General features: G+C 47.6%; 1 protein-coding gene across 1 annotated transcript in view; it reads left to right on the top strand.

Annotated features, from left to right (window-relative positions):
* LOC149326980 (G2/mitotic-specific cyclin-B2-like) overlaps positions 1–17,444 on the top strand; it is a 30,087-nt gene extending 12,643 nt beyond the window's left edge. Inside the window, exons 3-8 of the mRNA XM_089564745.1 lie at positions 12,004–12,122; positions 13,250–13,495; positions 14,112–14,116; positions 15,793–15,930; positions 16,631–16,739; positions 17,397–17,444. Of these exons, the coding sequence (XP_089420871.1) occupies positions 12,004–12,122; positions 13,250–13,495; positions 14,112–14,116; positions 15,793–15,930; positions 16,631–16,739; positions 17,397–17,444 (665 nt within the window). The remainder of the gene's footprint in view (positions 1–12,003; positions 12,123–13,249; positions 13,496–14,111; positions 14,117–15,792; positions 15,931–16,630; positions 16,740–17,396) is intronic.
* Positions 17,445–27,188: the final 9,744 nt, after the last annotated feature.

The raw sequence follows: 27,188 nt of genomic DNA on the forward strand, positions 1-27,188 counted from the left end.
TTGCCGCCTTTAAAGATGACCGATACCTTTGCTTTTTTCATGCGACTTGGGAAACAGCCAGTTGTTCGGACGAGGTTAAAAATATATGTCAAGTGAGGCGCAATAACGTCAATTACGAACTTGACAGGCTTTATCTGAAGATCGTCGACATCGACTGAGTTGGTGTTTCTCTGGTTCAGGAATGCGCTACAAATTTCGATTTCATCCGTTGGTTCCAAGAATATAGTGGCATTTTGTTCGTCAGTGGGCGTTGACCCTGTTTCGTCACAGGTTGGCTTTATCATGTCTACAAAGTGCGCATTGAAATGCTCAGCTAAAGCTACACCCGAAATACATTTGCCATCTATTGACATTTCAGGGGGGCTGCACTTCCGACGTTTCCTTTGGAGAATTTCATTGACCACCTTCCACACTTCCCGAGGACCGGTTCTTGAAGCATCAGATATGAGGTTATTATAGTAAGCGATCTTTGCTCTTCTTAACTCTGCGGTTAACTTATTTCGGTATTTCTTGAAGTCTGTTAGTGCTGTCATTTCTCTCGTACGCAAGAAATCTTGGAATAGTTTTTGTTTCTCCTTAATCGCCTTCAAATGATCGGGTGTTATCCATGGCTTCCTTATTTTGTTCTTTTTTCTTGCTTTCTTGTATGGAAAGCATTCGTTATAGAGACAGCAGAACATAAGCAGGAATTTGTTGTAAGCTTCAGAGGCATTACTCTCGTTATAAATTGGAGACCAGTCGTTGTTTGATAGGCGGGCCCGAAAGGATTCCATATTACCATTCGATATATTCCTGTACAGAGGTACGTCCTTGCTTGTCTTTTCTCGTGGTCTATAGCTGGAGTACGCAATAAATATTGGACAGTGGTCGCTTAAGTCATAGCATATGGTTCCAGCAGTATGTACGGAAATATCTGAGTTGACAATGAAAAGATCAAGGACAGACTCGCCTGTTTCGGTTACCCGCGTTGGTGTATTGATAACGGAATAAAAGCCAGAAGCCAGAAGTGTGTTATTGAACTGAACGGAATGTGTGTCATTTCCAGCTAAGTTAATATTGAAATCGCCTCCCAGAAGCAAACGGTATTGATGACAGGAAGCGTACTCCAACATTTCTTCGATGAAAGTCAAAAAATGGTTTTTGTTCCCGGAAGGAGGGCGATATACTACAGAAAACATATCTTTCCCACTACAAACACATAACGCCTCCAGATCAGCAGTAGTACACGTGAAACGGTGCTCCACTTCACAGCATATATCATCCCTGATAAGTATCGCTACGCCGCCGCCCCGTCCCTCAGTTCTGTTTTGGTAGTAGAGTTTATAGCCTGCTAATGTTAGCGTCTGGCTTTCATCGTGATACCATGTTTCCGTGATCATGATGACATGCATTCGGAACCGGAATTCGTCGAGAAACATAGTGAATTGTTCTAGCTTTGATGCCAACGAACGTGCATTGATATGGACAGCCGATATTAATGCCTGGGTTGGCGCCTGCAGTGTTATATCAGAAGGTGAGCAGAACTCTCGATATAACATGATGACGATGAAAGCAAAGAACTAGCAACATACCACCTTAGTCAATCTTTGACAAGTCTTTATCGTGTTCGATTCGCACCACATCGCTTCCCTCAGCTTTCCGCGCAAGAACTTTTCCGTTCCTGGCCCATACAAACTTCCAGTCAAACTCATGTTTCTTTTTTATCGCCAAGGAAAGAAGTCGCTTCAGCGTAGGGCAAAGGTGTTCGTTAACGAACACACTTTCTCTATCTACGAAGCCGACTTGTTCATTCGTTATGTATTTGCTTCGAGCCTTTTCCAGAAGCGCATCTCTTTTTTCGCGGCATTTGAATTGCACAACTATGTTGCTTTTGCCTTCCTCACGAGTTGGCACGCGATGACAAACTGCTATGTCATCAGCAGTGATAGTCTCGCCTATAGCACTGCCTACCTTTGTTACCAGTTCAGCAACATTTTCATTCTCTTTCTGCACCAGGCCTTTTATTTCGACATTACACCTTCGAGAGTACTGCTCTGTTTGAACCATTCTTCGCTGAAGCTGTTCAATGGCATGTTCATTTGCCTTGACCCTTTTCCGCAGACTTTCATTCTCTTTCTTAAGATCTTTGTTTTCATCTTGTTGTTCAGCTAGTTTCTTTTTGATTTCCTCAAATTCTGCATTAATAAAAGTCATGGAATCTTTCAAACTTTTCATTTCAGCACGAAGCTCACGTAGTTCACTTCTGGCATCCCTGTCATCATTCGCCGAGCCTTTAGGCATCACTACAGGATTCACTTGGTACACACAAAGAACAAAAACTGCGGCAGCAGCAACAGCAAAAGCTACACAGTTCTCCCGTTCGACAAAGTCAAATTGATACACCAACCTGCAGCGTAAAACACGCAAGAATCAGCGAAACAGTCGGTTAGCCGTCGCTGCTGCCGAGTGCCAGATCCGGGGTGGGAGCCTTCTTTTCTAGGTTTCCGCTGGTGACGTCGGTAGTGACGTCAGATGCGTCCGATATGTCCTCGATGGTCGCTGAAACGCCCAGGTGATAGCGGCGATGGGTACAGCTGTCTTCTTTCTGCAGCGTAAAACACGCAAGAATCAGCGAAACAGTCGGTTAGCCGTCGCTGCTGCCGAGTGCCAGATCCGGGGTGGGAGCCTTCTTTTCTAGGTTTCCGCTGGTGACGTCGGTAGTGACGTCAGATGCGTCCGATATGTCCTCGATGGTCGCTGAAACGCCCAGGTGATAGCGGCGATGGGTACAGCTGTCTTCTTTCTGCAGCGTAAAACACGCAAGAATCAGCGAAACAGTCGGTTTGCCGTCGCTGCTGCCGAGTTTGGTTGAAAGCGCCTTTCGAGGCACAGAACTCAAGGAGGTGCAATCTTCATTTCCAGAACCACATTTCCAGTATTTCCATCATAACACTTTGCACTGGTGAAGTGCCGAATGCTGTGGTTCTCGCCGGTTTCTGTGTTCTGTGACGTTAGAAGTGGTTTATTATCCTTATCAGTATCTGGTAACAAGCATCAGGCAAACAGCGCTCTTGTCGTCATGTTCTTTTCTGCTCTGTTCCGTGGCAGTTTTTTTAAAGCTCGAGGGATGAAAAGTTCTGCTGGAAACTTCGGTTTTCTCCAAGAAGTTACATTATCTTGTCAGCATTCTCAAGGCGAACTTATTGTAGAGTGGATAGCTTCCTGGAGAATTCTTCGTCCGTACAAGATACTAAGACTTCGCTGCACCCAACATCCGCGTTGCACTGAGAACTACCATAGATATGCACGGCTAGCAAGCCCTCGAGGACACTAAAGCATGCTAAGCGAAAAGTAGTGATAGCAAAAATGCGACTGCCTGGGAAGGCAGTTTTGCAACCGGGGACAAACCATGCATGGCCATATTTTTCATTTCTCCTGTAGCCGCCGCGGTGGCTTAGCGGTTATGGTGCTCGGCTGCTGACCCGAAAGACGCGGGTTCGATCCCGGCCGCGGCGGCTGGAATTTCTTTGGAGGAGAAATTCTAGAGGCCCGTGTACTGTGCGATGTCAGTGCACGTTAAAGAACCCCAAGTGGTCGAAATTTCCGGAGCCCTCCACTACGGCGTCTCTCATAGCCTCAGTCGCTTTGGGACGTTAAACCCCATAAAACCAAAACCAAACCATTTCTCCTGTTCCGCGAATAACTGCTGCTATATTGCTGCTGTAACACGACGGCCCACCGCGCGTTATTCATGCGGGGAATTCTTTAAAAAAACATGTGATATATATCTACGCAGCATAGCAGAATGATCTGCCGCTCCAGCACTTACTAACCTCGCTATGCCCTGTGTAACCATTCCAAAAACGCAAACTGGTAGAGCAGAAATGCAAAACACCTTTCGGTCTTGACGCCACTTTTAACTGAGTGGTAGGCCATAAATGTTTCCGAGCTTTCTACACCCCATTTCTTCTCCTTGCAAAGAGGTTTATTGGCCTTAAAAGCAACAGGCACTTTACAGCGTTTCTATACCCGCCGGTGTTCGTTCCAGAGCTAACCAGCAGCGCGCCCTCATCGATAGCACTGCCGGTACCGCGTCAAAACATCTTCGTCGCTACAGTTCATCCTTTACCGTGGCAGAATTTTTATTGTGAAACTTTGATTGAAAAGCGCTTTGAGTTTTTGTTGTTGTGGTATTCCATATCATTTCTTGGAAGTGGAGAAGCTACCGGTTCGGACAGCGGGAATTTATTAAAGTAGAGCAATTCAGGGGAATAGAGGCGATAAGGGCGTGCCGACTGTTTCCCTTTCCATAACTTTCAGATAGAAGACTTAGGGGAGGTAGCTTATTGGGGGGACAAAATAATTCGACACGTCACTACCCCTGCATCTGGGTAAGTTTCACTATTAAGGCATTTTGCGCACCATAACAGTCTGCGAAATACCGCAGCTCCTAGGACTCTTTTTCCCATTGCCAAGAAGAGAAGGCTCTCGGAGCGCCGTGAGTTTGTTTTACTTTTAGTTCTAAGACCTCTTACAGTCAGAACTCCGCTCAAACAGTCCAAAAAGCGAAACCACTTCTTCAGACACCTGGCGGAGTCTTCCTAACACGGGGAGCCCACGTTTGCGCTCCAGGGAGGATGACGTCAGTTATTGGTTGCTTCATTGGCTGAATCCAGAAGGAGTTTTAGTAATAAGTGCATGAGTCACCACCCTCGGCCAAAAAGAAGTAACGCGTACCCTCACGAGCTTCTACCTCTGCACTATCATAATGGTGTTTGCCAAGGACCTCGAGACTGTGCAGGAGAACTGCCGACATCAGTGCCATAATAAGACCCCCCTTTATCAGTATCTACTGCCCCTGCCCCATTTTCTTCTTCTCCAGGAGACTCGGACGGCCCGAACTGTGCGAGGCTACCGTGCCTAATTTGCCACTACGGTCACACCGCTTGTGTCTATTTATGAACGCAGCGAAGTGCTCGTCGAGCCATTTTACATCTCTTCCACCCTTCTTAAATATTTTGTTGTTGCGGTCTATTACCATCCTTCTCCCCGCATCTGACTCGCCCTTTTGTCTTTCTACAACCCCCCTGCCACTTCCTCTTAGTTCTCAGTCCTATGCAAGTTTCTTCACTCTCTTCCTTCTACCTCCCATCTGGTCTTTGGTGGTGACTTTAATGCCCCGCGCACATTCTGGGGATACCCCCAAACCCTCAAATCCGACCTCCTCCTCCATTTGCTGGCCCAGGAACGCCACCTCACCTTTCTTAATACTCCTGGTTCCCCTACTCGAGCGAGCACTGCCTCATAGCGTCCCAGGACACCCGACCTCACTTTTTCTCGGTGTTCACTTTCGTTTCACTGCCAGGTGACAGACGAAACTCTGCTCAGTGACCACTTTCTCATCCATATTACCACCTCACTTTAGCACATCCCTCGATGTCATCCGGTTATTAAGGCGGAAGCCTTTTATGTCTCATCGTTGTAAGCAGCAGTTGTCGACAGAAAATGTCACGCTTTTCAATTGGTCGAAACGGTCGTGACGTCACAGTGCGCGAATTTCAAACGGGGCCAATTGTACTTTGGCTAGTAACCATGCAACCAATTGAAGGGATCGCATAGTGATGCTCCAAGTGGAACTGAGCTTAGTTAATTGCCTAATTACACAATTAGCCTAATTAGCTTTACTAGTCAGGCCATATAAATAAATAAAACCGATTAAGAAATTGGTCGAGCTCAGGAATCGAACCCCGGTCTTCGACGTGAGAGACGAGCATGCTATCCACTCCGCCATGCCAGCTCGATGGTTTGGAATGAACAAAGGCGCGTCTAGTGAATACGGTGTCTTCACTCACTCTCATCCTCCTCCATTCCCTTCCGGCGAGGTTTAGGTGTCCACCAACGAATGAGAGACAGATACATTTCCTTTCCTCAAAAACCAATTTACCAACGAGCGAGGCGCAGAACCGAATGGGCGATGGCGTTCTATGGACTCCTTGGCAGCGTTGCAAGACGCTGTCGCGTTCCACTCTTAGGGGCGAAGCTTAACATCTTAACCTCACAGCCGCGGTGGCTCAGTGGCTATGGTGCTCGGCTGCTGTCCCGAAAGACGCGGGTTCGATCCCGGCTGCGGCGGCTGAATTTCTATGGAGGTGAAATTCGAGGCCCGTGTACTGTGCGATGTCAGTGCACGTTAAAGAACCCCAGGTGGTCAAAATTTCCGGGGCCCTCCACTACGGCGTCTCTCATAGCCTTAGTCGCTTTGGGACGTTAAACCCGATAAAACCAAAACCAAACACTTCAGTGACCACACTTTAGGTCAAAAAAGTGCCCCCCTGAATTTTGTGAGACAGTTACTGCGTAATTTCCTTTCCTCAAATACAATTTTCATTTTCTTCATTACGGCTCCTCTTTATCTATCTTCTTTCACTCCCACTTTCTCCCTTCCTCTACGGTGCGGTTCAGGTGTCCACCGAGATGACAGAGAATTACTGCGCCATTTCCTTTCCTCAAAAAGCGTTGCGTTCAAAGGGCAAGGCATCGCGCCGAACGGGTGGTGGCGTTCCGTGGACTCCCTGGCAGCGCTACAACGCGCTGTCGCGTTCCACCCCTAAAGGCGAAGCTTAAGCGTCATTAATTAGAAGTTAATTAGTATTCAGGCATTAATCAGCAATTAACCATTAATTAGTGATTTGTCATCACTTAGTAATTAGTACTCAATTATATGTGACGCCACCAGTGCCACAGAAACAGTGAAGGTGGTGCGGAAAACGCTTCCGCCTCTACCCACTTTAGACAGTCAAAGTGCCCCTGAATTTTTTATTCACATTGGCTGGCACGGCTAACGCACTAATCTCGCTTCCGAATCCTTTCAATCCTACGACGACTGGATGTCGCCCATCTCTGCAGCGCTCACGTCCAGTAGCCGTCGCGTTCGCTCTCGTCACCCCATGCCAGACCCAGATTCTCACTTTCTCCGTTTATGGCGTCGCCGTAAAATTCTTCAACGCTCCTTTCGCTCTCTACCCCACAATGCCCAACTTTCCTCCCGCATCACTGCTCTGCGGGCCGAGATCGTCGCCCAACGCGCCTCCATCCAGCACTCTCATTGGAATGCTTTTTGTGATGGCCTTCAGTATGCATTGCACTCGCGATCCGCATGGTCTCTTTTTAAATCCCTCATGTACGCTAATCCTGCCCCTCGTCCCACTCTAGCTAAAGCCCTCCCAGGGGACTCCCTCCGATGTTTTCGATCAGCTCGCCTCTCTCTACCTCCCGCCCAAACTGACACCTTCCTACCCGGTATACTCTGACGAACCTAACCCCGATAGTGACCACTCCTTCACTCCCCGGGAGCTCGAATCGACTCTGGCGGCCAATGCTACACACTCGGCTCCCGGTGAGGATGCAATTAAATACACCACACTTCATAACCTTCCTGATTGCGCCAAAGCATTCCACCTTCAGACCTACAATGAGGCCTAGGACAGCGGCTGCCTGCCGAGCTCCTGGACCTCCTCCCTCATTTCTATGATTCCAAAGCCGGGCGAACCTCCCTCTCTCTATTACCTCCCGCCCAATCTCCCTGACGTCCTGCGTTGGTAACACCGTTGAGCGAATGGCCCTGACTCGACTCTCTAATTTTCTCGAGGCGAGGGAGTTCTTCCCTTATTCTCTGATTGCCTTCAGACGCCGCGTCTGTGCACAGGACATGTTTCTGATTCTTCAGCAAACCTCCCTGTCACCTATACCCACTCAAATTCATGCACTTTTGACCGTCGATGTTCACAAGGCCTTCGACGTTGTTTGCCACGAACACGTCCTTTCTCAGCTCGCCTCCTTGAACTGTGGCCCCCGCATGTACTCCTATATCCTCTCATTCGTCTCTAAACGTGTGGCTCGCTTTCGAGTAGACACCCATCTGTCCGACCCCGACCACCTCACCCAAAAGTAAATACACAAGCAAAACCAAATACACGCCTGGATGAGGCGTTCAGATAGGAAGTCAGTATCGCCCCTATCCGCCCTGGAGAGCACACATGTGAATTAGTTCTTTTGCACTTACTGATCTCGGCAACGAGTCGTTATTTGCCGATGTGTTCTTGCTCACCATTTCACGGCACCATGCGTACTATAAGTCGCAATTTTTAGCGAGTTTAAATATAGAAAACGTACGGTAGAAAGTAATCATCGCGCAGTTTCCTTTGCGCAGCTTTCATTTTTTGCAATGCTAATTTAAGCCCGTTTCGCCGAGGTTTTTAATGACCACGAGAAAATGCAGCAGCCCTGCGTAGTATGTAATCCATATAACTGGTTTCATACTTGGCTAACGCACTGCTGGAGCGATTTATTTCGAAAATATAAACGCAAGAGACCGGTGCTGCCCACATATCTTCTCATTTTTATAGAATTGATTTTTGCTTAAAATTCATAATTCGATTAAGAATAAAGTAATATTTACTGCACGTGATTGCAGTAAAAAAATGTACAGGAATATCATGCAAGAAATGTGAAATATAAGTTTAAGCTTTCCTAAACTTTTGTCGTTTTACTTGCAATCCACAATTAAGGTGTCGGCCATCAGTCTTTATGCTCAACACTGACGCCTGTATTTACTCAAGAGGACCACGAGCGCTTTGTGAATTTACCCGAGTTTGGCAATGGGTCATGGAATGCAACTTCAGCAGGACGTTTTGTTATGCTGATGATTCCTTAGTAATTGCTAACCATTGTGGCTTAAATCCACTTGTGGTAGACATTATGTAGGTGTTCGAAAAGAGCACGCATGGGTTATCTTTCACCTTCGAGCGACGAAAGCAAATAGTTTTCGTATTTATGCATTTGAGGTTTAGCTTTTTATCGTATCATGGCCGCTGTGAAGCTGTTACTGCATTTTTGATAGCACCCTGTAGAGTTATGGGCACTGTATTTGCCTGTCGATACTGAAATAAATTATGTTATTTGACTTGGTAGTTTTCTCTTAGAGCAAAAAATGGTACTGAATTTTAACAGCGCACATTATGCACACAGTGCAAAATTCTGGACTCTTTTCAGCATTGAAGAGTGCTTTGTTACTTGATTGATTTTAAGCATTGGAGCAGAGCTTTCATGTGGAGGTTGACAGGTTGCACGTATCGGGTTTCACTGATACAGCATCTTACCTTATTTGTGAAAGGCTTGTGAAGTCAGTAAATACTGGAAGGTGGATAGCTATGAAACGCAAACACAAAAAAATAACAGTGGCAGTTATTAGTTATGTTCACCATACAATACTAAAGAAAAAGCAGGTGGGGTGATACGATGTTGACACATCCTTAGTTTCTCCGGCAAAAGTTGAAATGTGGCTGTGGCGGTTGAGTAGAATCTAAAGCTGTTGAAAGGTCATCATGAGCCATTATTTCCAAAATTTCATGTAAAATGTCATGAGAGGCCACCTGTACTTTGTTCGAGATAACCGTGGTTGCAGTTCTGGAATGTCGTTGGCTCGAAGTTCCAGAAGCTGCCTTAGATGACTTTCTGCGTCATCATGACCACGCACTGCCAGTCCTTGGCACTCTAAGTACTGTAATGAAGATAATAACACTATCAGTGCTTTCAGTCAGTCTTTCATTTTCTTTTGCTTCCCAATTACATCAGCAGATGCTACGTTCAAACACGCTTTGGTAGCTGCGGTTACGCTAATGGCCGCACGATGCAGCTTCGAGGCCTCATGTCTCTAAAATCTTATAATAGCTTGCTTCCAGTTAGAAAAACTCCTCGTCACAAACGTCAGTTGAGAGTCTTTATCCCTGCAGGTATTTGGCAGAAAGATTCTATTACAGTCCTTGATTTCGTGACGGCAGAAAAAAAAACAGGATTTCCTCATTTGCGCCTCTTACTGCTGGTCGCAGTATTTCATGATAAGGTGTTTAAATGCGGGCAGCAGCCATTTATACTTTTAATCGGAACAATTCATATTCACAGTCTATACTGAATGCAATCATCGCACACATTGAACCACGCAGGAATAATATTTTGTGATTTTTGGCAAAGCACGTGTATTGTCAAGATGTTGCAGATCAAAAATGTTTTCCGTAAGGACGGTTCATATATTTATTTCACCCAAAATAACCGCTCATCGGGTGTGCTCCAAAAGAAAACCACTTGGGAAGCAAAGCCTGCTGAAAACATTCGTAGCAGTAGTCACGAGCTTTTAACGCGAATCTTCTCTACGCTGGAAATTTTAACCAGCGCGGAAAAACGAGGAGGATTCAAAAGAAAATAGGCACAACAGAATCAGCTGCAGAGCCAGTGCTGTAGTCTCAGTGTGTGTTCGTCGTCTTCATTTTATCGCGCTGCTGAGGCTATTCATTACGAGTAATAGACTTGCCAGTACTGATCTAAAGGAACTTTACTATGTATTCTTTCTCGAGCTTACAGTCTAGAGGGAACATAACGCAGGTTTATCTCACCTTTGACCGTTCAGCTCGAGCACAGGAGTAGATAAAAAATGTGATTGCTTTTACGATTCCTGCGCATGATGTGCGCTTCACAAGCGTTCATCAATTGTATATTAGCCTATTGCCGTGACTGTGTAAAAACATCAGAAAATTCGGTGAACCTGAACTTCGTTACAACTTGAAGGAACAACGGAAGTGGGCGATGGTCCTAAACATCCTGTATAACGTCACTGAATAATCACAGCAACGAACAAAACCCCTTTTTACCGTTAGATTGTATCAGAGAAGTAAGAGGCTTTGAAATTGTTGAGCTTTTAACTTGTTCTTGTTGGAGTTTGGACAAAAAACGTGGCCAGGGTCTGCATTTTGTAAAACAGGAATTGTGTTTAAGGAACCTCAATCCAGCCCATCCCTAAGACTGACCCATTAAATAACCCCTAACCTTGAGCTGCCTCCCCTGGTGTCCCTCCAAGAGTCAAGGAACAAATCGGTTTTGCCATAGTGCCTTCACTGTTGAGTGCTAGAGCAATAGAGAGTTTTTGAATAGGCAGCCCTAATTCTTGGGGCGACAAGGAAGTAGCCGGCTCCAGTGATAAAGACACCAGCACAGGAGACATTTAGAATGCAGGATTCCCGTAAGCAGATGCATCAGGCTTGAGTTCCTGGACTGCGGCACCATTGCGGCTAAAAAGAAAAATCGTAAAACTAAAATGAACAATTTATTATGTTTTTGTTTCATACCTCTGGGGACTTCTCTGCAGAACTAGATACGCATAAAACAACCGAAAGAAACGTAACATGCAGTGGATGCTTTTGACGTAGTCTCTTTCTTGGACAGCGTCATCTCGGGCGCAACGCGTAGGGTAACTCTCGCAATTGTAATTATTTTCACTTTTGTTTCCGCACGCATGAAGAAAATTTACTGCATAAATAAGAAAGCAGTGTGTTAACGGAATGCTGATTTTTCTCACATTTCACACAAAAAACCGCGGACCTGTTTGAACCTCGTGCGCGTTCTGACAAGGAACGACGCGAACTCACTAAGCGTACCAGCTCTGTAAGCACCCAAGTAATCTGTAACAATTGCTCCTTTTGAATTTTGCTGTGCCGAAACCACAAAAACGCTTACCCCTTTTCACCCTACCCACCCCTCTCCTGAACAATGAGCAGCCCATGCCCGACACCAGAGGGACAAAAGCTTGGCTTCTTTTCTTTTTTCCCTCCCCTCTGCAGAACTTTGAAGAGGAGTATTCCCGGAGTATAGTAGCTAAAGCAGTTCCGGCTTAAACAGAGCATAGGCATATGAGTCAGCTGTGGACACATAATCCGCTGTGCACTTGGCCAGTTTATTTTGTGAAACGGCATAGTTGGAATAACACCTACAGCGAAGGCGTTCCCCATTTTCATCCGGCATTAAGTGGAAAAAAGCCCGTTGGCAAGAAGTTGTACGGGCGCTTTCGAACACTGAAATTTCAAGGAATGGCCAACGCCGTGGCCCATTTAGCGCCCGGAAGGGGGGAGTGGGATGGGGGGGGGGGGGGGGGCTGACGCGACCAATTTAAATGGGAATTTTTGAGCGGCCCAAAAGTGGTTGGTCGCTCAGTACGGGAGCGCAATGTTCACTGGCTCATCGGGACCCGCAATGTGCTGCAGTTCTCGCCGGAGACGCTTTTTCACGGTGTCTCCCTCGCGGATCGCTACTTGCAGGTAAGCAAAGCTTCTATCATTACATTTGAATAGTGTTCACAAGAAGCTCCCGAAAGAAGAGTGGAGCATTAGAAAATAGAGCGCTGACTTTCAGCTTTACTTAGTCTGGTACATGTACGAACAAATTCGTATTTGATGCAAGTAAAAGATGGCCTAGAGTTACGTTTCAGCTTAAATCGACGTGAAACTTGCGACATATAGGAACCATCTTTACTAACTATTATGCTAGGAAAAGCTTGAAACTTCACTGTGGATTCTTTATCCTTCCATTCGTTAAGGCAGCACAATTTTTTTTGGATTTTCTGAATTACCGAAGTAAAGTATTATACGTCAAGTTTCCCATGTAACCCGATCTCTCAAGTATTGCAAGTTCGTGTGTCTTATAACAAGGCATCTGCAGCTTTTATTGTTTTTCCTTTTTCATTCGCAAAGCACCAAGTCGTGATATAAGTTGGTTCATCGTTTGTGGCTGTGTGATATCATGTCGCCATTGCTAGTTGGTTGCTGGAACTATTCATGCTGCAGCTTCAGACCGTGGCTCGTACTGAAGACATGCTCTGGTAGGTGTGTCGTCTTAAATATGTACAGTCTTTGTCAAAAGTTTGGAGCCCAGGGGGTTCACTTCCAAGCTTTATATTGGGACTCCAGGAGCATTCATGGAAGTCCTACCTATTGCAAGAGGCAGTACCAGAAATGTTCTTATGTCCAGGAAATTTGGAGCGCTAGAGATCCATTAAGAACGACGCAGTGTGGTTCAAAACAAAAGCCCCTGGGCTCCAAACTTTTGACAAAGGCTGTACTTGTAAAGGTACACTCAAAAGGGAACACTTTATTCGAACACAAGCTCTCGTTAACTCCATATCGTCTACCCTTCGTTAGCGTGATGTGTTGTGGTGAATGACGGATAACAAAGGGCTTCTGACGCCATGGCACTAATTATCCTGATGCGCTTTGTAACTAAGCCAAGAGCATATCAATCAGTTATTAGGCTTGTTTTGCTGCAGTTTTATTTGACTAAGAGTGCCGGAAGAATGTGTATGTGTGTACAAAGCTCTGCTGGGAGCTATGAGTGAAGACTGTCTCTTGACTGTTCCGTGCTCCGCTCTCTGCTGCTTTTCCCTATTCAGATGCGCTCCGTGGATAAGCGCCAGATGGAGCTGCTGTGGGCTAAAGCACTGTGTGTTGCGGTGCAGCACAAGGAGCCCGAGTGCCACCTTCCCTACCGTTCCTACCTCGCATCGACTCTAGGCACGGGAGAAACCACGGAGAGGGAACTGTGCAACATGGAAGAGGACATTCTTCAGACCATCGATTGGTCCCTGAACTTGCCGTTGCCCCTGGACTTCCTGAGTCGCAACTGCAAGGCTGCCAAGGTATGTGCACTTCGTGCTTTCGGTTATATTCCTGGCTTACGAGGGGGTACCCAAAAGAAACCGGACTTATTTTTGTTTGAACTTATTTGTTCACATTTTAAGCACAGACCTTCAATCTCCTTCAAAGTATTCCCCACTTGCAATGATACGCTAGTCAAATCTTCCATTCCATTTTTCAAAACATTGTTTAAATTCATCTTTTGTGATGCTTGACAGTGCCTCCGTCGTTTTTTTTCTTCACCTCAGCCACATCAGCGAAACGCTTTCCATTCACCTATTTTTTCATTCTAGGAAACAAAGAAAGTAGGACGGGGCAAGGTCGGGAGAGTATGAGGGTTGAGAAATAGGGGTCATGCCATTTTTGGTCCAAAATTGTCGTAGAGACAGGGCTGTCTGAGCACGGGCATTCCCATGATGGAAAAAAACCAGTCACCCGACCGCCACAAATCAGGCCGCTTCCACCGCACACATCCAATCTTTCCAAAACATCCTAGTAGAAAGCTTCGTTAACTGTCTGACCCTGCGGAGCAAATTCTCAATGGACGACTCCTCTCACGTCGAAAAAACAAATCAGCATTGTTTTGAGGTTCGGTTTCACCTGACGAGCTTTCTTGAGGCGAGGTGAATTTGAAGTTTTCCATTGGCATGATTGTTGCTTTGATTCAGGATTCGATTCAGGAACACTTGAGTTGTCCCCATAGCATCGTCCTTGTACGTCTTTCTTAATATTTCAAGAGTTTCCTTTCAACTTTCTCCGAGCAAAAATCAGAATTTCACCGGCGCACGCTGTTCACGAAAATCAGCCATTGCAAAAACGACATTCACACAAAACAGTCGTCACTCTAAAACTCTGCCTAAACTAGTCTGTCCTCCTTCAACGACGGCACTTGGTTTACTGACTCTGGAATGTTCGTTCTATGCGCTCCTAGTGGCAAAACCCGGTACCACAGAAGCTTTGCCGACCAAAAAATTTAGTCCGGTTTCTTTTGGGTACCCCCTCGTATTGTGGTCTGCGGAGGGTGTTCCACAATGACTGCTTTTCATAGCAGAAAATATAGAAGCTTTCAGAGTATTGGAGTGGTGTGCTCATTAATTTGTGGATGGCAATAAGCCTGTCATGTTGCTCGCCATCAAGGACGTGCCTTCGCCGCGCAATAAGTTAGATAGGTGCTGGATACCGGCGAGCTTTCAGAACAGACTCTAAGGTGCCACAACATTGTCACCATTGTACTATCGCTGTTTGGAGGTTCTAAGCGGAGCGGTGAGGTTGTAATGTTTCCTATAGAGCACAGACCGATGCGCAGATGACCTACAGACGCATGCATGCGGCACGTTTTATGGCGATTAGCTGACGAAATATCGAAACTTAATTTATTAAACTATACTATGGTTCAGTAAAGTGAAGTCCTTAACATCGCGGTTTGCCTTCGTCCGAGAGCAAGTCATTACTTATTAGATGCACGCTTTCATTTAAAGGGACAACTATCCAGATTTTGTTCTCAGTAAAACCAACTACACATTTATTTCTGAGCATGTTGTTGCTGTTCAGCAGCCGAAATGGCTGCTTAAAACAGTGTAAGACTTTTCGCGCCACTCACTTCACTTCTGATCAGTTTGAAACGATTTTCGGTGTAGAAAACTAATGGGGCTGCGGTGGCGAACGATGTCGTCTACCTGCTAGGCTGTGGTAAGCTAACCATACTGGCCAACAGCAATTTCCTCCTATAATAATTAACCTTCACGACGTCGAAGTATGCTCGAGCATGGTTTAAAATTCCAGGTACTCTCGGTAATTCCTCTTGGAGTGCCATGTGAGCAATCGGCAGCCATGTGTCAAAATTGAAATTCTTTTTTCTTAAATATGACTGCATACTAAAAGGCACGGTTCTTTCTCTTCCTTGAGAAAGGCACCTGAACAACTCTGCAAGTCCGAAAGGCTGGGAAAGGATTGGTATATTTTGAGGCATTGCCAAAATAACAACTACTAGGGGTAATAGTTTTGTTAGACCAACCTACGTGTAGAGGTGGTAAATTTTTTTAAAGAAAAAGTTGCTGGCAAAGATTTATTGTCCATGCACCATACAAGCAACAATTTTTTTTTCTGAATAATCTAATGCTGTTGAGTGCTGCGCCTGAGCGGTTTCCTGATGGAATATTTGTTGATTTATTTCTCACTAGTTTCAGGGGACGAGAAATAGCCATTGATAAGGTCCTGTCTGCTCCACAGACCCGTGTAGTGAAGTTGCTGCCTTTTTAACTGATTGGCTGCCCCACGTTTCCTGCCCTTCACTGGCAAGCAAAGCGGAACATCTGACGGCCTTGTACATCCTGGAGGTGTGCCTGGACGACTACACCATGGCCTGGATAAAGCCCTCCAAGAAGGCCGCATCGGCTCTCTACTGCGCCATGCACTTTCAAGGCAGGAAAAACCTCTGGTATGCCACTGAGACCTTACTGTATTTCCTTCTGTAGAGGGTACAACAGGAAAAGCGTGAAGTAATCAAATTCCAGAACAGTATATTAAGTTGCATCTACATTAAGGTCGACAATGTCTTAGTTAAACTTTAGACCAGAATCATCGTTGGTCCGAGTTCACAACATGCAAAATTCTATCTGTTAGTTCTTCGCAAGAAGGTTTTCTCGAACAAAGACAAATCTCGTTCACCAAACCATTAGCCACAACAGGTGTTAGCACGATGAGAAATGCCCGTGTCCCCGCTATGCTAATTGGTTTAAAAAATGTGAGATCTTACCTTCTTTAAGCGCATTTATAGTTTTTAAGTACAACTTTTTCAAACTGTTTTTTTATATACTATTCAAGAGTTGTGTTACTTTCATGTTGCCGTGCAGTGACCAGGGCATTTTTAGCGCTCCAATAAGATTCGTTCTGTTTATATTCTAAGGTTATCGCACAATGAATTTGCGGCACAAGTGCGCGGTAATATTACAGCTTCTTATCAAATAGGTAAATCAAAGTGGCATTATATCTTATGTGTGCAATGTTATCTTCTCTGCAATTCTGCCACAGGTACTATTTTAAGGCACATAGGCGTTTCTGGAAAGCCATAATTTGTTCCTGAAATAAAATCAATTCTATCATATGTGACTAATGAGCGCACTGCTGTTAATTTCCAGTTGGGACTACAAGATGCACTCCTCCAGTGGCCACGATATAGGCGCCCTGCGGCCTATAGTGACGTGGATGCAAGAGTTCCTGCTGGCCGCATGCGAAAGCGAAAAGTGGGTGGGTATCGTTTTCCGTCTTTTCTGTGCCCAATTCTAGTGATACCTCTTCTGTTGTCACATATTCTGCATCTCACTTGCGGCTAGTTTAAACGTGCGGCCTTTTTCATTCTCTGGGAAGTGTGACACATAGCAGGTAAGCACAGTGAGCGATAGCGATGACTAAAGGAGTCTCATACCCAGCAATTGCGGCCGAAATCACATTTCAATTCAAAAGATTTTATGAACACAATCACTGCATATATTGTAAGATTTCACTTTGACAGTCAGTACATCCGCAGTTCTTCCTTCGGCAGGCTTTCATTCTTTTGTTTTTTGCTCGTAACGTTTTCGCTATTGCCAAAATGGTTCCCCCAATGGTTTTCTATGGCAATTTTAAATGCTCTAGGCGGGCGACGGAAGAATCGGCCATTGCCTATACTTCGACAACAATGACTTACAATCTTCCAAATTAAAAACATTTTCACCAAGAAAGCCGGAAAGGTTGGTAATGCAAATGTTGCACTATCGTGTATTTTTGCCTCGTCTACTGATATTCTTTCTTTTCCTCTAGCTACTGTTCCTATTGCCGACCTTGGAAAAATATTGGCCCAACGATCTTGCAGCATTTGTTTGTCTCCTGCGGCAACAGACTGAACATTTCTGTTTGCTTTTGCAGACTCCATACGAGATCTACGAGAAGGACTGGTATCACACTCTCGGCTGATATCGAACACCCAACCCAACCAGCTTCTTCAGATTCCAAATAAGGCCTTCTGAAGTTCAAGCTACACATACCACTGCACATCATGGGAGACTACATATTTCTGCAATTGTTGTCATTCTCTGTTTTCTTCATACTTCGCATGCATCATTTGTAATAAATCTTTTATTAAAGTGACCACACCGCCTTGTGTGCGTGTGAAGCAGCTTCCTTCGTGAAGTAGTGCTGACATTAAGGTCAGGCAGCTCTATTGTGAATGTGGAAGGTTGTGCATGCTGTGTTGATGATATTCGTGCTGTACACACGAGACCATTCCAGGTTTGATAAGTACGCGCAATTTTCTTGAACTGTGTTCTCGTTTCCGCCGATCTGTCGCAAATCTGAGGAGCAATGCTCCTCTGCTATTATATACCTTAAGTTAGCGTAGGATACATCTCTGCAGTGGATATCTGACGGCTCCACGCCACGTAGGAAACATGAATGTCAGAAGGCAAGGTAATAGAAAAAGCATGAATTATGGGGTACTGCAAGATTTAAGCGGGAACAGTTTACCTGTGCTACACCCATGATTTAAATGCTGCGTAGTTGAGTGGTCTCCACAGAACTGCCAGTGCTTTTCATCTGCACGAGGTGCTTCAGAAACATGCGGGTTCGTATTGCATTCGAATCGCCTTAGCGCCGCTAGGCCGTTCGAAAGCTTATTTGTAAGTAAAAAACAGTACGTCTCAACATACACAGAAATCTTGAAATTATGGCTGCTGAATTTTCGAGCGGCCACACTAGATCTCTGTTACACATGAGAATTAAATGCTGCTTAGCCGGGTGTGTTAGTGGTCACGTGTAACATTGCGGGTTCTCTGAAATACCTTCCAAGGTGGGCACATGTCAACTTGGCGAATGACTGCTTTGTGTTGTCATGAGCACCTCAGCCAAATAATGGACTGCTACACGAGGCACAGATGCCACAATCACGAGCGGAAGTTCGCGAACCGTTCCGTCGCCTTTTTCATGCTTGCATCCTCCGCTGTCGCACGCACCTGCGTATACCAGTTGACAGTTGGTCATTGGTGAGAGAGTTTCAGAAGTTAGCAGCTACTATAGCTGCGGGCAAACTCCATCTTATTTTTTTTTGTATTTTCCCTCATCAATTCAGGAGCCCTAATGCACAGTAGCTGTTCTGAAGGGAAACTGAAAGACCGTTTATCGGCGATGCATCTCTGAAAGTAGGTTTATAGAAATTTATTCCATACATAACAAACAAGTGCTTTGTATGCACGCAAAGCACTATATCTGAAAAACAGGCGCCGATAAAGAGAGCTCCGCGGAACTCCATTTAGTATGAATGCCATTTGAAGGTGCCATTCGACTAAAATGGCATTCTCAACGTGACCGTATAGCAATGGAAGGTGCAACTTCTGGCAACGTCGGGGAGACTCTTGATGAGGTGAGGAAAATATATTGTCCCGTAGTGGTGACTGCAGTACGGCGAACAGGAAAACAGCCAGAACGTCTTCGAAACGAAACTCTTTATTCGGGCTGACTTGCGCCCGCAAAGAACTGAATCACTCGGCGGCGGCGTAGCAACAAGCGTGCTCGGCGGTCGTCGAACAGAATGACCGCCGCTGTCGGCCGGGCTCTTTTTAAAGCTTATAGCGAACATTCGAGATAAAGCTTAGGAAGTTACTAGAACCTTCTGGCGCAAACTAGAATCGGCTCCGTCCGGATGCGATCAATCGAGATAAATCTAGGCGCGTCTTGCGTCACAAACGAAGCGATAAAGCGGCGCGTCGGTAGCCTTGAAGCATGTACAAACAAATACTACAAACGAACGTTACAAATGGTGTCTTCGACTGGTCGCTCCCACGATCCGGTTCGGATTTGGCAAAGTGAGAGCCGCTCTAGCTCTGAGCGCATAGCGAGACCGGTCAAGCCGAATGGTCAGCAAGTTTTCAGAGCGAAAGCGCAGGAAGCAGAAAAAGGACGTAACTTCCGGAACCGCCACGGCGCTGTGGCGCCGCCGCTGTCGCTGGTGTCAACGACAGCAATCACACAATCTGCACCGCCCACGCCGCCGTCGCCGCTGAACCTGTATCGCTGCCCGGCGGAAGTGGCTCTGTCACGTGAACACATCTCGGGGCCGCTCCGACTTTTTTCTCGGAGCGCCTCAGAGCGCTCTGAGCTGGAGGCGGGCACTCTGAAAGAACCAGCCGAATGTAGTCAGAGCGCTTGATTTCGACCAGCCGAACGTGCGGCTGCATCTCAGAGCGCTCTAGAGCGATCTTAAACGACCAGTCGAAGACACCAAAAGATTCGCGGCATTACTCCCCTCTCAAAGAAGCATCGACTCGATGATTTAGAACAAAAACGGCTATAAACAATCAAAAACGGATTGTGCAAAAATAAACACCGAATGTGGAAACACAGCGTCCTCTAGCGTGCATCATAGGGCTTTAGGCGTACAACATAAACTACTTCTGGTCGTAAGCGGCGTCGCTGGGATGCAGTCATTTGGTCAGGAACGACTTCGTAGTCCAATTCACCCAGCCGACGAAGAACCTTGTACGGGCCGAAATAGCGGCGCAAAAGCTTTTCACTCAATCCTCGGCGGCGAATGGGCGTCCAAATCCACACTCTGTCTCCTGGCTTGAATTCCGCGTTGCGTTTTCGTAGGTTGTAGCGTCTGGCGTCGGTCCGCTGCTGGCCTTCGATCCTTAATCGGGCAAGTCTTCGGGCTTCTGCGCGTTGAAGGTAGGCGGCGACGTCGACGTTATCTTCCTCGGTAACGTTCAGCAGCATGGCGTCCAGCGTGGTCGTGGCCTTCCTGTCATGGACGAGTCTAAAAGGAGTCATCTGGGTGGTCCCCTGCACTGCGGTGTTGTAGGCGAAGACTACGTAAGGCAAGATGACGTTCCCAGGTCTTGTGTTCGGCATCGACATACATGGCGAGCATACCGGCGATGGTTTTGTTGAGGCGCTCGGTAAGTCCGTTGGTCTGCGGGTGGTATGCAGTTGTTCTCCGGTGGCTGGTTTGGCAGTAATCGAGAATGGCTTGCGTCAGTTCCGCCGTGAATGCTGTTCCTCTGTCAGTGATGAGCACATCGGGGCGCCATGTCGCAGAAGAATGTTCTCCACGAAAAATTTGGCGACTTCTACTGCTGTTCCGTTCGGTAGGGCTTTTGCCACGGCGTAGCAGGTCAGGTAGTCGGTCGCTATAATGATCCACTTATTTCCAGATGTTGATGTCGGGAACGGCCCAAGCAAGTCCATGCCGATCTGCTGAAAGGGCCTTGAGATGGGTTCAATGGGGTTCAGAAATCCTGCTGGTGGGGTTGGAGGGGTCTTTCGTTGCTGACAATCTCGGCAGGTTTTTACATAATGTGCGACATCGGCAGACAGTCAGGGCCAGTAATACTTGTCTTGAATGCGGCGAAGGGTGCGAGAAAACCCGAGATGTACAGCTGTCGGCTCGTCGTGTGAGGCCTGAAGAACTTCTACACGCTGACTTAAAGGTACAACAAGGAGGTAGGTTGTCTTGTTCGCTGCAAAGTTCTGCTTCACGAGGACATCGTTCTGTAAACAGAACGAAGACAATCCTCGCTTGAAAAAGGCGGGAGGTGAAGAAACCTTGCCTTCCAAGTATTCGATGAGGCATTTAGGTCGGCTTCCGAGCGTTGCTGTTGTGCAAAAGAGCTGGAGCTGATTGGTCCCAGGAAGGCGTCCTCATCGTCTTCTGGTGGCGGTTCATCTACAGGGGCTCATGACAGGCAGTCGGCGTCAGAGTGCTTGCGTCCGGACTTGCAAACGACGGTTACATCAAACTCTTGGAGCCGCAGGCTCCATCGAGCTAGGCGGCCGGAGAGGTCCTTCAAACTGGCGAGCCAACACTGTGCGTGGTGATCGCTGACCACCTGGAACGGTCGTCCGTACAGGTAGGGGCGGAATTTCGACGTATCCCAGATGATGACAAGGCACTCTTTCTCAGTTGTCGAATAATTACCTTCGGCTTTGGACAGTGAACGGCTAGCGTACGCGATGACCTTCTCCACTCCGTCAATTTTCTGAACGAGGACAGAGCCTAGGCCCACACTACTTGCGTTGGTATGAATTTCAGTCTCGGCGTTTTCATCAAAGTGCGCGAGGATCGGTGGGGACTGTAAACGGCGCTGAAGTTCCTTGAAGGCGGCGCTTCCCATTTGAATGGCACATCTGTATTTGTCAGGTGGGTCAGTGGCTCAGCAAAGCGCGAAGAGTTCTTGACGAAACGTCGGTAATTCTCGCACAGTCAGAGGAATCTGCGCACAGCTCTCTTATCGGCCGGTGGCGGAAACATTGCAATAGCAGCTGTTTTCTGCGGGTCTGGGCTAACAATGTGGCCCAGAAACAGCAGCTCTTCATAGGCAAAGTGGCACGTCTCTTTCAAGGCTAGCCCGGACGATTTGATTGCGTCTAGTACTGTTCGAAGCCTTTTTAGGTGTTCCTCAAAGTTCGAAGCGAAGACAACGACGTCACCTAAATATACCAGACAAATCTGCCACTTCAGGCCTGCGAGCACTGTATCCATTACTCGCTGAAATGTGGCTGGTGCGGAACAGAGACCAAATGGCATCACCTTGAACTCGAAGAGGCCATCTGGAGTGATGAATGCGGTCTTCTCGCGATCTCTTTGATCGACCTCAATTTGCCAGTAGCCGCTTTTGAGGTCCATCGATGAGAAATACTTGGCGTTGCAGAGCCAGTCCAGTGTGTCGTCGATGCTGAGAGAGGGGGTAGACGTCCTTCTTTGTAATGTTGTTCAAGTGCCGGTAATCAACGCAGAATCGCAGTGCACCGTCTTTCTTTCTCACTAGAACAACAGGCGCAGCCCAGGGGCTCTTGGAAGGATGAATAACGTCGTCGCGCAGCATTTCTTCCACTTGGTCCCTGATGGCTTGTCGTTCTCGCGGCTACACTCGGTTGGGATTCTGGCGGAGAGGTCGGGCGTGATGGTCGGTTATAATGCGATGCTTGGTGATCGTCGTTTGTCGGACCTTCGGCGATGTCGAGAAGCGCTCGCTGTAGCTTCGAAGGAGATTGCGGATCTGGTCGTGTCTGTTCCGGGGCAGGGCTGGGTTTATGTCGAAAGTGGGCGAATTCTTTTGGTCAGGCGAATCTTCTACGGGTGGGTCGGAGAGCGCGAAGAAGTCTCGTACGTCGGATATTTCGTCGAGGAATGCAATCGTCGTTCCTCTGTTAACGTGCCGGTATTCTTCGCTGAAGTTAGTCAGCAGTACTTCGGCTTGTCCTTTGTGGAAATGTGCGATGCCTCTTGCGATGCCGATTCCTCGGTCGAGAAGCAACTCCATGTTCCCTTCGATAATGGCTTCAGTGTCACTCGTTTCCGTGACGCCTACGGTGAAAATGACGCTTGAGCGGGGTGGGACACTCACTTGTTCCTCCAGGACACTAAGCGCAACGTGATGTTCCGGAGTTCTCGTCGACGGGATGGCCTCGTCCTTGAAAAGCGTGATCATCTTGGATCGCAGGTCGATGATCGCTTGATGCTCATTAAGGAAATCCATGCCCAAGATCACTTCTCGGGAACATTGCCGTAGCACTACGAAGGTCGCGGGATAGCTATGTCCCTTGAGAGCCACTCGCGCTGTGCATCGTCCTAATGGCGTAATGAGGTGGCCCCCTGCGGTGCGAATTTTTGGGCCGTCCCAAGCGGTCGTTACTTTCTTCAGTTGCGCAGCGAATGATCCGCTCATCACCGAATAATCGGCTCCTGTGTCGACAAGAGCGGTGACTTTGTGGCTGTCGATAACCACTTCTAAGTCGGATGTCCTGGCTCTGGAGTTACTCGTCGTCCTCGGCGTCGGGTTACGGCTTCGTCGGGTATGTGAATCGTGGCTGGTGTGTGTGGGCGGAGTTTTTCTTGATGGCGGCGTAGTTTTCAAGGCGGTTTGCGTCGTGGTCGAGGTTGTTGTATGCGTCGTCGGTGTAGTAGGTGCGGCGTCTTCATACGGCGTGGTCGCTGGAGGATCTTCGTCGTTTCCTCGGCAAGGAACCTGACCTCCACAGGTTGCTTTGTTTAGTTTCCCCTACGGGGGGCTAGGGGACCTTCCTCGGACAGCGGCGGCGTAGTTGCGGCTTGGTGATGCAAATCGTGCGGTGAACGGCGACGGGGAGCGGGAAAGACGGCTTGAAGACACGTAATCCACTCTACGCACGTAGTTGTCAATTTTCCGTGGTCGCTGGCCGGGGAGCGGTCGTGGGGCGTCGATGGCAAAACCTCCCAGGCCGATGCGCCTGTAAGGGCAGTGGCGAAGTATGTGCCCGGCGTGGCCACAATGGAAACATAGTGGGCGGTTGTCGGGCCTCCTCCACTCGTCGGATTTCCTAAAATTGTTGCGTCGCTCGTAATGTGGGCGGGCGGGAGCTAGGGGTCGTCGTTCTTGTGGGAGTGGTGCCTGTCGAAGAGGGCAAGAGAGGTCTCGTCGGGGCGCAGGACTGCGTAGTGCGGCGGCATAGGTGATGGCTTCAGCTGCCGTTGGTGTCGTTGGTGGCGGGGAGCCAAGTACATGATGTACTTCTTCACGGATGACGTCCTTGAGCGACGCCACCTGTGTCTCCTGCGTCGGCTGTGTTGGGGATGGCAGCAGTCGGCGAAGTTCTTCGCGAAAAATTTCGCGTATTATATCTCGAAGGTTATCCCCGCTGGTAGGGGTATCTTCTGGCAGGCTTGCCGAAAGCACGACAGCAACGGTTGGTTGTATTTACGGGTCTGGGCTTCCAGGGACTTTTCGATGGTTGAAGCTTCAGCTTCAAATTCGGCGACGGTTTGTGGAGGATCGTGGATCAGGCCGGCGAAAAGTTGCTCTTCATGCCACGCATCAGGAAGGGCAGTTTCTTTTCTTCAGTCATGTCGGGGTTGTCGCGCCTGAAAAGGCGTTTCATGTCTTCCACATACGCAGTCACGGTCTCGTTTGGGCGTTGAATTCTTGACTGCAGCAAGATCTCCGCTTTTTCCTTACGTACGATGCTAGTGAAGGTAGCCAGTAGCTGCTTCTTGAAGGTCACCCAAGTCGTGAGGGAAGATTCGTGGTTTTCAAACCATGTTCTGGCAGGGCCGTCCAATGCAAAATAAACGTTCCGAAGCTTAGCGCTGTCGTCCCAAGTGTTCAGCGCTGCCACACGGTCGTATAAGTCCAGCCAGTCTTCTACATCCTCGTGTGGTTCTCCACGGAAAGACGGAGGATCACGGGGCTGGCGAAGCACGACGGGCGTTGGCTGTGCACCAGGTTCCATCGTGAGGGGCATAGCTGGATAGCAGGTCAGCACCTCCACCAGATGTCACGTAGTGGTGACTGCAGTACGGCGAACAGGAAAACAGCGAGAACGTCTTCGAAACGAAACTCTTTATCCGGGCTGACTTGCGCCCGCAAAGAACTTAACAACTCGGCGGCGGCGTGGTTTTTTTCCGAAAGCAACAAAAATACAAAACAAAGCGGTTGAACTCAAAGGCCTGATCATTCAAGCAGATTCGCAGTGCCGCTGCACTGAGCACGTCAGTAGGGCTGTAATGAGGCCGACACTCGACCGCCGCGCAGGACGATAGAGTATGTCGACCATTTGCGCAAAAACTCAGCCTCGCTCATGGGCAGTGCGTCCACGCATTCTTGCTCAAAGAGGCGCGTGCGGAGGCGCTGCAACATTGGAAACATGGTGCTTTGCGGACACCCATTTAAGGAAGCCACTCCACGCTGCCGCCACAAAACGAACATGCCGACACACAAAAGCATATTAAGGCGGAAGCCTTTAATGTCTCATCGTTGTAAGCAGCAGTTGTCGACAGAAAATGTCACGCTTTTCAATTGGTGGAAACGGTCGTGACGTCACAGTGCGCGAATTTCAAACGGGGCCAATTGTACTTTGGCTAGTAACCATGGAACCAATTCAAGGGATCGTATAGTGATGCTCCAATTAAGTGGGACTGAGCTTAGTTAATTGCTTAATAACCTAATTAGCCTAATTAGATTTACTAGTCAGGCGATATAAATAAATAAAACCGATTAAAAAATTGGTCCAGCTCAGGAATCGAACCCCGGTCCTCGGCGTGAGAGACGAGCATGCTATCCACTCCGCCATGCCAGCTTTTTTTTTTTTTTTTTTCTTTATTGCCTGGCTTTGACACAAAAAACTGGACAACACAAACAATCAACAAAAGACAATAACTATGTACACACGACTTGTGGTCAGCCAGCATAAATCTGGCTTCGTCCAATTAAAACTCACGCAACGTACAGAGCGGCTCTATACTTGAGAGCCACTCCGGAGGCTCCGCAGCGGCTTTCTGAATGGCCAGAAACATCTCCATACTTTCGCGAAAGTAAATTCTGGCAGGTCTTGCGTCACTGTCACAATGCCAGCCTGCCATTCTGGAGCGCCATATACAGTGGAGGCCTGTCAGCATTATTAAATCGAAAGGCACCCCATCCTCATTTTCAACACATAAGAACCGGATGCCATACGGGTCTAGTGGAAATTCTTTCTTTAATGTTCGCTGCAATACATCCCAAAAATAAACCCCTTCCCAACAGTGTAAAAATACATGGTCTATTGTTTCCGGCTTTCTGCAAATTAAACAGTGAGATCCCCAGGGTAAAAACAATTCCTTTCCCTCTAAAATTTTTTTAACGGGTAAGGTCCCGGTGTGCAACTTAAAAAAGAAGGTTTTTGTTCCAGGCGGCACCTGCATTTTTTTAACTCTCTTTAAAACATCCTTGCCTGGGCCTCCACTGTACAAGGCCCTGTACAAGGGCTCGGGGAAAACTACATCGCACAAAGCACGGTACAGTTTCTTTCGTTTCACACTGCCATGCCAGCTCGATGGTTTGGAATGAACAAAGGCGCGTCTAGTGAATACGGTGTCTTCACTCACTCTCATCCTCCTCCATTCCCTTCCCGCGAGGTTTAGGAGTCCACCGACAAATGAGAGACAGATACATTTCCTTTCCTCAAAAACCAATTTACTGACGAGCGAGGCGTAGAACCGAATGGGCGATGGCGTTCGATGGACTCCTTGGCAGCGTTGCAAGACGCTGTCGCGTTCCACTCTTAGGGGCATCAGTGACCACACTTTAGGTTAAAAAAAAGTTACTGCGTAATTTCCTTTCCTCAAATACAATTTTCATTTGCTTCATTACGGCTCCTCTTTATCTATGTTCTTTCACTCCCACTTCCTCCCTTCCTCTACGGTGCGGTTCAGGTGTCCACCGAGATGATAGAGAATTACTGCGCCATTTCCTTTCCTCAAAAAGCGTTGCGTTCAAAGGGAGAGAGAGAGAGAGAGAAACAACTTTATTGCCATAGATTGGCGGGATTTAGGGCAGGTGGGCTTGGTGTGGCCCCCAGGTGGGGGCGACTTCCTGGGCCCACGAAATGAGTGCCAGCTGGATGCTCTTGTCTGGCCTTCTGAGGAGTTGGTTCCATCCGTCTTCGGAGGGAGCTGGCAGTAAGGTTCGAGGGGGCGGATTTCCCGCGCAACCCCAGAGGATGTGAGCCTGGGTGGCGATTTCTCCCTGGTAACAATTTTGGCAGACGGGGTCGTATTCCCCGTCTGTGATGAGTGGAAGTCTAGAATGGCTAAGGATAGAGTGTGTCTGCAACCTGCGGAGCAAGGTGGCTTGCGCTCGATTCAAGTCGGGGTGTGGAGGCGGGAACTGGCGTCTCATCTCTCTGTAGAGGTTGGTAATTTCGGCAAAGGTC

This window comes from Amblyomma mixtum, chromosome 10 (assembly GCF_055824585.1).
Source record: "Amblyomma mixtum isolate Tamu chromosome 10, ASM5582458v1, whole genome shotgun sequence".
NCBI lineage: Eukaryota > Metazoa > Arthropoda > Arachnida > Ixodida > Ixodidae > Amblyomma > Amblyomma mixtum.